General features: G+C 40.3%; 1 protein-coding gene across 8 annotated transcripts in view; it reads right to left on the bottom strand.

Annotated features, from left to right (window-relative positions):
* Positions 1–15,352, bottom strand: part of ddah1 (dimethylarginine dimethylaminohydrolase 1) — an 85,284-nt gene that overhangs the window by 5,362 nt on the left and 64,570 nt on the right. For all 8 annotated transcript variants that reach the window (XM_030726777.1, XM_030726769.1, XM_030726772.1 and 5 more), the window contains 4 exons: positions 12,815–12,914; positions 11,604–11,677; positions 5,459–5,578; positions 393–536 (listed from right to left, as the gene is read on the bottom strand). In XM_030726777.1, the coding sequence (XP_030582637.1) occupies positions 393–536; positions 5,459–5,578; positions 11,604–11,677; positions 12,815–12,905 (429 nt within the window). In that variant the 5' untranslated portion in view covers positions 12,906–12,914. The remainder of the gene's footprint in view (positions 1–392; positions 537–5,458; positions 5,579–11,603; positions 11,678–12,814; positions 12,915–15,352) is intronic.

Genomic DNA, 15,352 nt, shown 5'->3' with positions numbered 1-15,352 from the left:
TGGATCCATCACTGATATAAAACTATTTGTTATATGTTGATCTGAACAACTTTGCTCAAGTTCTGAGAAAAACAAGACCTCAATGTCTCTGGCTTCACGTCAAACGGCAGGATCTTTTGTTAAAAAAAATTACAGCTCTGGCTGTGGTTAGCCTGCAGTGGTCCACGTAAAACAACCATGCAGCTTTTGTAGGGTTCCTTTCCCACTTGTTTTTCTCAGAGGTCCGGACAAGATGAAAAACAGAAAGACAAGTGCTCTTTAAATCTAAACCACCAAAACCAATCTGGTTGTTCCGACGGTGGTCCTTCCTGTCAGGATTGTGGATGAATGTACATTATTGTTAGTGACACAAAGTTGCTGAATGTGGATGGGGAAAAGTAGCTGAGGGTCACCTTTGCGCTCTCTGGAAACTCCTCTGCTGTGCAGTGTAGAAGCACGTGTCCCTTGCTGGGCAAGTTCATGTAGATGCAGTTTGCAGCAAGGTCATCAGGCACCGTCAGTTTGTCATAGCGATGGTCACTCATTTGTTGCATTATCTACACAATTGGGAGTGAGGAGAGAGACAGGAAATAGGCTTTGAGGCAAATGCAAAATATAACCGGTGATGTTCAGATAGACATACACAAACCAGGCCATCAGGCACTTTGATGCAGAAGAAAGGCTGCAATACCAAAGTCAGCGCCGCATCCTTTTACTGGCCAAACCGCTGTGGGTGCCTGCGGGAGGGGGGGTTAATGGAGAACACAGCAGCAGACAGACATTCTTTCTCAGCAGATGTCATGTTATTTATGTAATCCGAAGGAGCTGAAGGTGGGACCGGTGGTGGGGGGGTGGGGGCTGAGGAGACGCTCATGTTGCCAAGTGGAAGTCGGCGGGTGAGGATGTTTTGACCAGAGGAGAGGCAGGTGCCTCTTAATGTTTATGAGCAGAACATCTGCGGATGGTTACCTCAGAGACGGGTAATGGAGGGAAGGTGGAAGCTTGTGAAAAAAAAATTTTTTTTAAAAATCAACATTCAGAAAAAATATTTTGCAAAGGGAGATTTTCCCCTGAATTAAACTCTAAGCTTGCCATTCTGCGATTTTCTATCTCTACTTTTTTTTTTTGGGGTGTTCATTGTCTTTTCTGCCAATGAGTAGAAGTCAGGATTAAAGTATAAAAATACTTGTTACTGTTAAGTGCCACTGCACTGCATCCAAAAAGTGTGACGCTTGCTTGACGTACATATATATCTGGAGGAGTGGCTGTGAGTGAAAGTGATGACACACTACTACGAATGTGGGAGAAAAACTGGTGGTTTGTGAGCACAATGGGCTTTCTGGCTATAGATGTTTTCATTTCACTTCCCACTGACTGAGTCTGTTGCACCAGGGAAGACCGGGGCGTTTACAGAAACGGAAGAGGTCAATTCCTGTAAGGCCTATATAGAAATATACATTACTTTGAATTTTATTATGTACATTGCATTATAAGTCAAATATACTTACACTTCTCTTGCACAAAAAACAACAACAAAAAAAACCCTTTTCCATGTGAATAGTCACCTATTTCCATCCAAACAGCAAATGTGCTATTCTAAGTACTTTCTTGGGAAAATATTCAGGACACAGGAAATGACACAAGTTAGATTTCTGGCAGCACCATCATTGTTTGGTCAGGATAAACAGGGAAACAACTGTGCAGTTAGTAAGAGCCAATAGAAAACTTAAGGGAAAAAGTTGTCAAAGGCCTGGACTCATGGGTAAATGGACAAGAAATCCCTGGGAGGTGCAGTGTAAGACAAACACATTAAGTAATGACCACTGTTTGTACCAACAGTGTTAAAACAAAGATTTAATAGCATAATATTATGAGTGTTGCATTACAGCAGTGCAGTAAACTCTCAAAGCAGCTACTGCTTTTATACATCTAACAGCCATAACTCATTTTTCCATTTACTGTACAAACGTAATATAGCAGGCTCTGTTACTATAACCTTTTATAGAAGCTGAAAGATGCCACTTCTGAGTGCAGGGCTGCAGCATGAAGCACAGCAGCACGCATGCATACGTCTGCATATGCGTAACCAGACATTCCCAGGTCACTTGTGGGCGTGTTACGCGATTGCAGCAGCCCTAAATGAAAACACTCAGGTCCATATGTGCGAGGGCCAATACTGTCACACACAGGGGTATTGAGAGTGAGTAAATGTTGACTCCACCCAAGATCACAGTTGTTCCTGCTTTACTCCTGATTTTTTTTTATTTTTTTTTATTAAATATAGAGGAAAATGCACATAAGGGAAATGACATACAGAAAGATTTCATCATGTTTCATGTAAAGTTCTCATCCATGAAATTCAATTAAATCCTTAGAAAGCTCACCTGACTGATGAAATAGTTGGTTTTCTGTTTATAGTTACAGTAGAAGCAGCAACCAGTCAATACAGGCGCCAGACTACTTCTGCGTGTTTATAATCTTGAAGATGTTTTAATTTAATCAAATCTTAAGCCTAAAGAATCAAAATGGATGGATGATTGTCCTAGATAATTTTAAGCTATACAAAGCCAAGGCTTTTAACATAGCCATTTTGGCTCTCCACCAAGTGTTAAGCTATAGCCAATCAACACTGACTTACTTCAGACAATGGCTGAGGTCCAGTTAATACACAGAGTGGTAACTGGGCAGCAAAATGTACTCATTCAGAGCTACTCAAACAAAAATATTTACTGGATGGTAATAAAATCCCTCTGGGGCAATGACAAACCTGAGCAGTCTAGAAAAACCTGATGTGGCAATCAGCAGAATCTTTATTTTGGCACCCGGTATGAACATTTCTTACTTTAGCAATCCTTCCCAGAAATTGTTTAAAACTTTTATACAATGCTGCTTTTCACTGAGCAGCAGCATCCTACTTGATGCAGCCTCCAGATCTGGAGAGGAAATGAGACTGAAATTGCTTCCTGTTGATGGACCATAAATGTTTGCTGCTAATGGTCTAGCATTTTATTGCTGCACCCTAATGTTTTCGGTGGAAAAGTACATAAAAGGAGGAAACAAAGAGGAGGATGCAGGAAATTTTCAGATGACACTTATCTAATGTTTAAGGCTGCTGCTGTCAGCCTCTACAGCTGATTCAGGGACACAATGGGACCAATGGGTGGATTGCCATGAAATTTGGTTCAGCCAATCACTGCTACTTAGCTTTCCCTTTGCCTCATCACCAGGACAAATTTTTTTTACAAATACCAATTTGATTGTGTTGTTCCCATTTTTAAAAGATATTAGTACATAGCACATAGTATAGAGTAATTATAGTAAGTATAGTATGGATTGTCCCCTCAGGAAGAAACAAAGCTATAATCCATAAATCCAGATCTGGAACCTACACTTTATGATCAGCTGCTGCTCTCCCACACTGCAGCTGACTCAAAGGACTCAGCTGAATGAATATTTTAACAATATAAGCAAGTAATCCTACAGCTTAAAAAGCCATAGCTCGGTACTGGATAGCTCATCATTCCATTCATTAAACGACAAAAATCACCATACTGTAAATGTAGAGTGTGCTCGCCGGCGCATGTGGGAATGTTTTTGATCAGGGTTTGATCATCAAAAACAAATCATCTTGAACAGAACCTTCACGGTGCTGTTACCTCATTATCTATTAAAACCCAAGTGTGTGAGCATCGTTGAGGTGAGGATCAGACTCTGACCAACAGAAAGCAATGAGCTCATGAATCAAACAAGGCTGGGTGAAGGGGCGACTGATGAGCTAAAGCCTGCCGGGCAGTCCGCTATGGGGAGGGGAATAATGTGTGAGGTTACAGGGAAAGGGTGCTGCAGCCTCTGACACAGGCTGTATTTTGGGATAATGACTTCATGAGCGAAGCTTGGCAGTGATAGCGGCAGATGGATGATGAAATCCATCCGGTCATTCTGCTAAACACAGATACGCAGCCTTCCTGAGCATAGCCGAAATATAAACTACAGATCTCCTACACTATTTTATGACTTCAAATGAATCACGAGTTACTTAAACCCATAATAAAAATCAGGGAAGGTCCTACTTTATTGAGTGAATATCATATGCCAGCAAAGTGCAGCTCCCTAAAGACACAATGAATTAACTGGGCTCCAACTTTAATTTGTACAAAGTGTCTGTTGTATTTGACAAGGAGCTTCGTTGCCATAAGAGCTGCATCTACATCCCAAACGAGCAGTTTGGATTCATTAAATCTGCATTCAGAAGATGTCATTCTCCTCACACAAAGAACATTATCTAATTACAAATCCAGGGCTGTTAAAGGCCCTTTAAAACAGGAGCTAATTGCTGCAAGAGAGGGTGACGTAAGCCATAATTAGAAAGCGAGCCGTCTGTCATTAAGCTTCGCTAGCGGCCACTCTTCGCCCCAGTAGCTAATTATTGGGGTGATCAAAAAGGCAGGAATCTTAATGAGTTGGTGCTAAAATTAATTTATCATGTACTTATGCATAGGTTGCTGGAAACACTTCAGCAATGCAAACATGCAAACAAAACTAACATGGCTGACCCTGTGCTTCTCTCAAGTACTTTATTCCTCTTAGGATGTGCTGTCTGGTGGTCTAGCTTTAATGTTTTCTGAGATGAATTAAGCGACTTTTGCTTGACTTACAGTGACTCTGATTAGTGCAGGGCCAGTAGGGGGAGATATCATACTAGAAGGCAAATGAGGAATACTGCCAGAGGTGCTCTGTCAAGGCCATAGGTGTATGTGCTTGCCTGTAAGTCTTCATACTTATGTAACTGTATATACATTGACTGCCTTTGCACTGTTTAAATACACATTTTACTGCATTTCAGTTGTTTGTGCCACTGCAAAGGTTCACATGCTAATGTTTGGGAACTTTGGGGATAATTCCATGAGAGGGCTGGGCCGAGATTTATTGCACTTTTGGTGTAAACGAGCGATCCGTCTCTGTCGGGGTGTAAGCTGTCTCCTCTGTTCAGTCTTGGCGGTCCCTGGGTTTCTGTTGCCGGAGCTTGATCGATTCAGGAGCCTTTTATGCAATAATGAGCTCAAGCTGTTTAATGGAAGGACAATACTGTCATAATTGAAGCTGGAGTGTATGCGCCAGGGGCAATCCTTGCAGATTAGCTGAGAATATGAATTAATGGGGATGGATTTAGGTGACAGGTGGTTTCAATGTGCCTGCAGTGGGAAGCCGCCAACACGCTGTAAGTGAGGGAGTCTGCTCTGAATCAACACGTGCGATGTCCTGTCTTGTCGCGTTATTCTTGCAGGGTTGTTCATACTCACAGGATTTAAGCCAAGTGTCAACCAAAGGATAAAAAAAAAGAAAAAGGATTGACTACGTCAGTGTGCGTCATAGTAAAGAAAGCACTGCCAATACATCCATTCAGAGGTTTCCATGACTACAGCCAGGGAGAGCATAGCCACGGTGTACATACATAAACACACATACACAAGCTCCATACTTTGAGGGCTTTCTGTGCTGGTTCACTGGAGCCAATTACAATAAGACCTGGTCCTCCCATGCTGCAGAAGCTCTTCAGGTGCAGGCCTTCCAGCACAGGCACAGTGGAAACAGCATAGTCCTGTAAAACACATTCCAATTACAAACACTCAATAAAACTCAATTAATTTGACTTCCGTTCCAAATCAAGCAAATGATACAAGAGCACTAGTACTCAGTGACAATGCTTCACAATTCATTAAACTACAGTATAACAATGAGCTAAAACATTCAGTATATCTATCTATCTATCTATCTATCTATCTATCTATCTATCTATCTATCTATCTATCTATCTATCTATCTATCTATCTATCTATCTATCTATCTATCTATCTATCTATCTATCTATCTATCTATCTATCTACCTGACTAATATCTATCTATCTATCTATCTATCTATCTATCTATCTATCTATCTATCTATCTATCTATCTATCTATCTATCTATCTATCTATCTATCTATCTATCTATCTATCTATCTATCTATCTATCTGACTAATATCTATCTATCTATCTATCTATCTATCTATCTATCTATCTATCTATCTATCTATCTATCTATCTATCTATCTATCTATCTATCTATCTATCTACCTGACTAATATCTATCTATCTATTGATCGATCGATAGATAGATAGATAGATATTGAAGATTGTAAGAGCTCAGTAGTTTTCTGTGTGGTATCATGGGGTCTAAAGTAGCATTCACATAGTATTATACAGCTCAGGAGCAGAAAAAGAGTGTATGGGAGATGATGTTGATCTCAGGGCTCATGAGGAGATTACAGAGCACCTTGTTAGATCCAGATTTGAAATGCTTTCTCTGGCTGTGGGATCTCTGCAAACCAAATGTTGTCATTAAAAGTGTTACAAAAACACAGGTTATATAAACGGCACTTAGAGCAACTGGCATTGATAATAGTTTTATTAACACCTGGCTGCTGGTTGGTTTTCAGCGAACCCCTGGAGTGCTGGTTTCAAATGTTAAGTGTCTTATGTAAGAATCAATTTAAAAGTTCTGCTAAACATCCTGAGTTATTAAAACTCTAATGAACCCATTCGTAATTCATAATGAACCGGGATTGATTGGATTTATAGCGACATCATGACTGTCATCACATTTTGCTTTTTATGTTGGTAAAGCCTGATTTGGTGCACAGAAATACAAAACATTACATCAGTGCAGTGAGCACTGCCCGCTTCAAACCAGTGACTAAAGCAGAGAACCAAGTGTTCGTGTAACCACATCCTGCTAATATTAAAAAGACACCTGAGAAAATATTATATATATATATTAAAAAAAATAAAAAAACAGCATTCAAATAGCAATTTGCATCCTATCTGACAGCTATATTGCTGGCTTTTGCAGACCAGGATCATATGAACAGCACTGTGCTGGGACCTATAGTTTTATATTTACCTTTAGCCTTTACCAGTTGATTTTGGACTAAGCCCTCTCATTAAAACATGAGTTGAAAGCCACCTTCTTTGCAAGAGTTAAAGTCTTGAGGCCACATCTGAATGACAGCATACCCAGTTGAAACATTGTTTTTACTCCGACTTTGTTTTGATTTACCTGACTAAAGGAATCGAGTCATTAAACATTAGATACAAGGACACAAGCCTTTGTGTGGGAGAAACATCTTAAGCCACAGATGGATCCTACTGAGATTCATAAACCTTGAAGTGATACCAAGATGTAATTTAAAATTTGATAGACTGTGAGACTAGAAGATTATTTTCTAAGACCTTTTGTTGCTGAATCTACGTGAATACATTTGGATGACCTTAAGAAAGTAACTTTTCCAGCAGCCGCCCATGTGTTTTCTTAATCACACAATGTGTTATGAATGGGTTTTTATAGCGTTCAGCTTCATAAAACTTACAAAGTAAGTGTATGTTTTCCATCTTTACAGTCCACTGTGACATTTTCCATTCAACTATATGTTAACACTTTTCAAGTAAATATTTGTGCTGCATCAATAAAAGAAAAGGACCATAATTCTCCCATTTATCGTGACACAGTTCATCACATGAAAGACTTAAATGGCCCCCTTTTGCTGATGTCTTCCTGATTTCCAGTCAGGACAACTGGGAATTGTGTAATCTTTTCTCAATCCTTATCCATAAACAGGAAGTTTCTGTGTAAAATTAGAAACGCAAGTCATGCATTAGCCCGTACCAAGATAAATCCTTAAAGGAAAGAAAGATTTGCTTTTCATCTGCAACAACAGGCTGATATACTGCCGCAGTGTTAGCTGAAAAAATGACTGGCTAAAGAGAGAAGCTAAGCAAACTGAGCGTCACTGCTTAGGTGTCCATGCTGGTAGCTCTTTGGTAGAAATTAGAAGTCAACACTTCTTAGCAATAACAGAAAAGAGGCGGTTTAACGTCTATATTACTTCCAGAATAAACTGACCCCATCCATGACACCAATTACTCTGACCTCTGCGAGGACCATGAAGAGAGACTCGACATCTGTATGCAGTTGTTGAGTAGGCTGCTAAACAAACCTGGCAACGAAATGATCCTTAATTTAAAAATGAAAGGAAAAAACAACAGCGGCTGGAGAAATCCATCTGATAAAAGACGGAAAGAACAACAATTGACGCTTAAGTGATTTTTCCTAGTGTCTCTTGCCAGCGATGCATCATTAAGTCCTGTCTTATCAGAGATAACAGAAAACACAGAGGAATCCATAATGAGGAATTCAAATCAGATACAGATGGGAAGATGGAAGCACTACAGTAAGGCCATTCAGGTTACCATAATGCATTCAACTCTTCAACAGTATGACCCACCTCTGAACTTGTGTGTCAGCCAGCTTTTTGACTTTGTCAGAAGTGTTATGCATAAGTCAAGTTTGCAGAACAAGCATCTTCACTTTAAAAAAAAAAAGGTCTGTTTCCTCTATTATACTGTATCTCAGAACAGTATGCATCATCTCTAGAAGATAATCAGTGTTATTCTTTTCATCGGTGCGAGTTCATAATGTTTTGGGGTTATTCTTTCTTTACTCTTACATTTATAAGCCTGGTGAAAGTGGAACACATTTTTACCAACACTGACACATTGTCACCTGTTGACACTTGGTAATTAACGTGACTATTTACAGCCAGTATGAGCAAATTATTTAAATTTTTGTTTCTGGTCACTTGGTGAAGGCAAGTCTGACAGTGCCTCTTTCTCCTCTATTTTGGTCTCCACCAACTCCTGAGGGTAATATCTGGCACCCTGTTCAGTACCTTGTGACCAACTTGATCCGAACTGATAAAGGCTCGAAAAAACAAAACAAAATGTACTACAATGTAGCCCACATTTAACACAATCTGGCATTACTCATCTAAAAGCTGAGTCACACAATAATGAATGCAGTTTCTAGAGTGAAGCTCAAGTAATGATGATGGCACCATCATTTTTATAACAAATAGGACCTATCAGTATCCAATGAAAACTGTGAGACACAGCCTGGTATTACGTGCAACAAAGTAACACATTACACCCAGTAAGTGACTTGTTCCTGTCTTTCTTCAAGAAACTGAACTGGCAATAGTGATTGCAGTAACACATAACACAGTAATGTAACACAGAACTGTCCTAAATTCAGCAGTCACATTACAGTTACAATTATGCCATTACTTTTATTACACATGTGCTTTCTTCTTCTTGTGCACTTGCGCTACAATCAGCTGATTTCAGTTCGTGCGCAGGGAGGATAAAAATGGTGGAGTTATCTACAGCTTTTGAGGAGTGGAGATATGGACATTATTTTTGTTGCCCGAAAATGCAAAAGATGAAGTACAAACTGCTTCTAGGACAGAAACAACTGCATTAGATTGATAACACAACGTCGACTCATCTGCACAGCTAACACAAAGCTAGCAAAGAATGCAGAATGATGTTAGAGCTGAGTGTATGCCGACCCCAGGGCCTGAAGTTCAGCAGGTAACAGAGGCAGCGATGAGCAGTCAGGCTTGCAGAACTGTAGCCTGTTTCTGTCGGTACTCTGCAGTAGAATCACCGTGGTGATGGCTGTGAAGTCGCTGTGGGCTGGTTTCAATGTCATGTTCACTAAAGAAAGACTGTATGTATGGCCGCATTAGGAGAAGGATTCGCATCAGTATGGGGGCCTGTAGCCTCAGGTTTATATTGTCAGCTGTGGCAGTGCATTTCAGGCCATGCAATATGAAAGTGATGTAATGAGTAGAGTAACAAATTACTTTCTTCAGGGAGTAATTAAGTAATGTAATGTAATGCATTACTTTAAAAAAAATAGTATTGATTATTGCGTAATGCGTTGCTTTTTTGAGTAATGACCCCAATACTGCCTACGAGTAGCACAGAGTAACGGTCTGTCATCACAAGCAGTGATGAGTGGACAGCTTGATTAAAATTAATAATGGCACAGGGAGAAAGTGCCCATGAACTAATTACGAGGTTTACTTGCCCAAATCAGCTTTTTCATTTTTGTCACCAACTACTTGTTTAATCACTGCGTACAGAGGTGGCAGAGGTTTGCACCAACAGTTGATTAAAAATGCCTCAAAGCCAGCTGAGACCTGGAACAGGGATCGAACTACTAATTGCTACAGGGACTCTTTACAGCTGCACTAATCAATAATCTCAGAGTGCTCTACTCCAGTGGAGCTTAATAACAAAGTAGATATACTTTTTCAAACTTTACTTTGCACAAGTATTTTTATTTGCGGCTACGCCCTCCTTTATGACAGAAGATGTAATATGACACTGCAGACTATTTTTGAGATCCAGAGCTCATTGAAAATAAGAGCTTTTCGCTTGCAAAAATGTCAAGGGACAAGGTGCCTCTGAGTACACTCGGTGGGATGTGCTGAAAGGCTTTTCACATCTCCTTGCGACAACTGGTATGTTTTTATGTTGCGCATACAGTCCAGCCTTGATGCTAACTGGTAGCTGGACATCCCCAGAGAGATTTGCAAAGTGAGTACAGCGAAGGAAGAATTGAAAGTGGACATGGAGGATTATATAAGATGAATGAAGATACAACGGTGCAAAAGGAAGGGGTGGAGTGAGGCAGAGATGGATGGAGAACAAAATGGAATTAGAGAAAAGCACGGCAGAGCTACAGTAAATGAAAAAACAAAACAAAACAAGATGAATGGCGTGATGATACTATTATCCTCCTGGCCTAAAGCCTTTATGATTGACATCACATTTATCTCCTCTCTTGTTTGAGACGTGTAATTGCTCGCAGAAAGCTTTAAAGCGTTTTTTTTTTTTTTCAAAGAATGTTTTGATATTGACTGAATTTATGGACATTTATTTAAAAATACTTTACTACTTTTACTTGTTATGTAATGGACCAGTTGTGCACTTTTCCAGTGAAGTGCCTTTACTTTTACTTGAAACGGTGGGTTGAATTAGAATCATCACGTCACTGCAGCTCCCCTCACTGACACAGAACATTCCACTGTCTTTCACCCTATTGTTTTTAGATATAGTTCATTCGCAGCACCCTCCAAGCAGAAAAAGCACTGGTAGTTGGCGAACAATGTTGAGCATCCAGCATCTAAAGAGCCACATTTCCTCTGAGGAATCAGTGAAAACTAACATACACAGTGGATGTTGGATTTGTGAAAATTATAAAGAGGCAAATGCTCACTAAAGCTGTATTTATGGTTCTAATGTGTTCATTTGCAATTCTCACGTTTTTGCAAAGAGAAGAATTATCAAAGTTCAGAGAGTTTTTGGGGAAGTGTTTACATGCAGTTCTTCTCCTGCATGTAAATCCTGATTGGTTAAAATGTAGGCTTGAACAGGAAAGATAAACTACCACAGCAAAGTTCACCATTAAGGGGAAAAAGATCTAAAAGATCTAAAATGCACAGACGAGAGGCACAGACAATGGCTGCAGTGGACGGTTTATCTCATTTTTGACACTGTTTCACTCCATGACAAAGAAGTTTTTTTAATATGACTTTTATCTTCTTTGGTTGCAGGAAGTTATAAGCTAAAGAACCAACAACAGCACAAATAAACAAGATTAGCCCACATTCACCAACCTCTTTGTATTTCCATGCAAGAATGCAGGCACTTTTTGCTATATTGCACCATATCAACTCACCTTAAATGCATCTGCTAAGATCTCTGCTCCTCTCTGATTGGTCCGTTTAGAAAGTCCCACGAAGAACTCTCGACCTGTAGAGAGGCTCTTTAAAGTATGTTGTAAAGTCTACAGAAAACCAGCAATACAGCAAGTATGAGAAGCTACAGTAGCTGAATACTGCAGTCAGCACACCGTGTACTTTATGCACGCCTGTGAGGGGGGCCAACTGTGGTTAGTATGGTGGAGCACAAACAGTAAGCCCTGAATGCCTGGCGAGGCAATGAGCAGCACACTGAGCTCAGGGATGGGCTCCTAATGTTGCCGCTGAGGCTTTACACTAGAAGCCATTAGCACAGGCCTTGCCAACAGGAAATGTTTCTAGCTCTGCCATGTGAAACCAATTTCAGCTGGAAGGAACAACAGCACAGAGCCAGTGTCTAGAAACCCAATTAAGTGTACTATGCTTTTTCCTAGTGGTCTGTGAAATGTAGAAGATACTGACCCACATTTTAACTCATGACTGAGAGAACGTACAGAAAATCTAATAAATACCACACCGTGTTCTTGATCCTCTGCTTTCATCACGTTTATTTACAGGCCCCAGATTAATCTGACCTCTGTAGGGAGTCTTACTATGCAGGATGGTACATGATGGTTTTGCTGAAGATGTATTTTCGGGGGTATATACAGCTAGGTGCACTGAGGCACCAGGTCACTGAGGTCACGCAGAGGAATGCTTGTGTGGAGGATCCCAAAGCACAGATGCATATTTACAGACACGCAATCGTCTGCTCACGTAGACTACGAACTGTAGAGGCTACGCTCTGCTATTTCACTGCATTCTGCTTTTTCGAGGTTATAACTATATCCTCTAATTTATGCACATATACCAAGTAGAGTAGTCCGCATACAAAGTAAACACAGCAGAGCTCCAAGTCCCATGTGGTATTATCTACAGAATTTCTCCTTGTCCCTTAAACATGTTTATTCCAAAAGTCATGGCTTGAAATTAGCATGACATTTCATGGTTTCATATATAATCTTGATTGGGTCAGATCTATTCAGGGGCTTTTTATCCTATCCTAAAATACAATGTTGATAAGTTCATATTCATATTTAAGCTAAAGAAATGTGTGCCTTGTAGCGTCCGCCTGCTGTTTTGCGATGATCAGATAAAGGTTAATGAATAATCAATAAAATACAGTGCCTGAAGGGGCAGAGTGACCTACCCGTGAAAAGGACATCTCCTCCATCCAGTGTTGCATTCTCATCGCTCATTTCCACAATGTTCAGATTTAAATCCTTTAAAGCCCCTTTCATTGCCTCCGTCTGGCAAAAAAACAAGGACACAAACAGAATTAAACTTAAAACATCTGCGCACATTAAAAAAAATAAATAAATAAATACTGAAGCGTGATGACTTACAGTAAACTACTTCAACATTTCCTAATATTATGATAGGATCCAGGATCTTCCCTGGATTTCTGTGAGGCACAGTTTTTAGAAGAAATACCAGTTCACGAGAGTGATTGCAATGAAACAAAGCCTTTTCTCTCCACCAGGTTATGGCGACATCATTACAGTGAGCCATGAAATGATGTCATTTTGTAGAAAGTGCGTTAAAACGTTTACAAGGCAGAAGTTGTGGAAAACAGGTATGGGGAAGGACCAGCACAAATTCAGCACAAATAGTTCCTGCTGTCCTTCTGTTCTGGGTCATCTGCCTTTAATGCGTTTAAAAGGATGGGAATGCAAGGATGGCTGCCACCTGGATAATATTAGCATATATAATGGAATACATCCCCTGATGGATTTTTATGGGAAATCCACATTTCACCTGTATGTCCTCTCTGCTGAACTCGGAACCTGAGGAAAGAGCAGGTCTCTTTTTGGCTCAACCTTCAGCCCTTGTCTGACCGCCCAGTGCGATTTTACTGTCCTGTTTTTTGGGGTTCCCGCGGGAGTAGTTTCCAAGGCCAGTCATGTTAGCAAGACCATCAGTATTTCCACAAGCCCTATCTCACTATGACCTCAGTCTGATCACGGTGCTTTTTGGCGAACATAATGCCTCTGCTTCTCAACTGCGGAAGGCCGAAGCATGAGGTCATCCAGGTAGACTGCCATGCACTTCCAGATAACACAGTGGAGGCCTGCAAAAGCACAGATTTACTTGCCTCGCACAGGTATTTGTGCACAAAGACATCCAACACAAGACTTCTAAAATAGCTCCAACCTAGTAGTTCATTTGGACAATGGCGCACTACCAGGATGGCATACTTCCAATCCATTCACTTTCCAGAAGTAAAACTGTGTTTCATCTTCATCCCAGGCTCATCTTTGTGCTTGAGTTAACCAGGAGGAACATGGCGTTCTTCCAAGAAACTGGGCTCACAAATTCATTAGTGGTTTCTTAAAAGCTTTGACAGCAAAAGTGTGCAGTATATTAAGAGCCATATAGGTAACAGTTAATCCTGCTCATTTTTCTTTGTGCATTGCCAAGCTGCACTCTGCTTTCCATTTAATTAGGTTTGTAGATATGTTGTGTGAGAAATAAAAGGTTGAGTCAGGGTCTGAGGAACAATCCAGATGAGAGAGAGAGAACTTGTGCTTTTGATGTTTATTCAGTTCATGTGTTATGCTGCCTTTGTGTGTCATGGCACTGGAGTCTTGGCATGTCCTGGCAAAGTTTTTCCCTGTGCTATCACCAATTCATCAGATATAATAAAACTTCAGTCAAATGAGTCAATTCAGACACTGTTCAGACTGTTAGTGATGTTAGGTCTGTACAACAAAGCTGAAAAGCCGTGTCTATTTATATTAGGAAACATACCTTTCGCCTACTGGGCCTCACACATCACCCAATGATTCCTTCTTATATAAGGCAGCCCTCTACCTCAGTACTCTGGCATTTCCTCTGAAATCACTGGAGATGATGTGACCCAAAGGGTCCCCAATCACCACATGAACCGTAATGGCTCCCATGAAGTAGAAGTATCTGCCCTGTGTGCTGTGAGTGTATAGCACATCATTCCAGTTGTCTTTTCCACATGGACTCAAGAGACAGGCTACAGACATGTTTTTGTTTCACTGGGGTAGGTAAAAATGCTTTCTGCATTTGGAAACTTTGGCCAATCACAGGTTTTCACAGCGGAGATTAGGTGAGTATTACCAAGTCAAGAGGGGAAAAGCCAAATATAGGAGAAGATTAAAAAGAAGAGATCGTGTGCTCTTCTGATGGGAGAGGCTCAAAAGAGAGAGGAAGGAGCTATAGGGATAAGGCTTTTTTATGAAACTGTAATTTTTTCCCTCTTGTTTTTAGATTTCTGACTACTGCAGCTTTAATCACAACAATGATTACTGTATAATGCTGTTAAATTGCATCATGGCTTGAACCTGTTCAGGCTTTCTTACAAGTCCAACACAACACTGGAGATTTGGCTTTCAAAATTTCTGCAGGTGGAGACCATTACAGAGCCCACACTACTGATTGGCCCCTGGCAGCATCAAAAGTTGGACATGTAAAACTGGGATGCTCTGAATATAAGTTACTAGTTTGGGGCAAAATGCATATAATTTCGAGGAAGTGTCATTATCAGAAACTGGCCCAATTCGCTTTTTAAAAAAAGGCAAACTGAAAACCAAAGCATGCTCAAAGTCCAAGACAGTTTGATAGGAATGCGTAGTTAATGCTCCAAACATGTTGCTGCATGTCATCCTAAAAAATAAATAAATTTTAAAAAATCCCTCAGTGAATAAAAATCCTGGGA

The sequence above is a fragment of the Archocentrus centrarchus genome, chromosome 4 (assembly GCF_007364275.1).
Source record: "Archocentrus centrarchus isolate MPI-CPG fArcCen1 chromosome 4, fArcCen1, whole genome shotgun sequence".
NCBI classification, from domain to species: Eukaryota; Metazoa; Chordata; class Actinopteri; order Cichliformes; family Cichlidae; genus Archocentrus; species Archocentrus centrarchus.
Note: the sequence above shows the minus strand (reverse complement) of the source record. Positions and strands in the feature narration are given on the sequence as shown.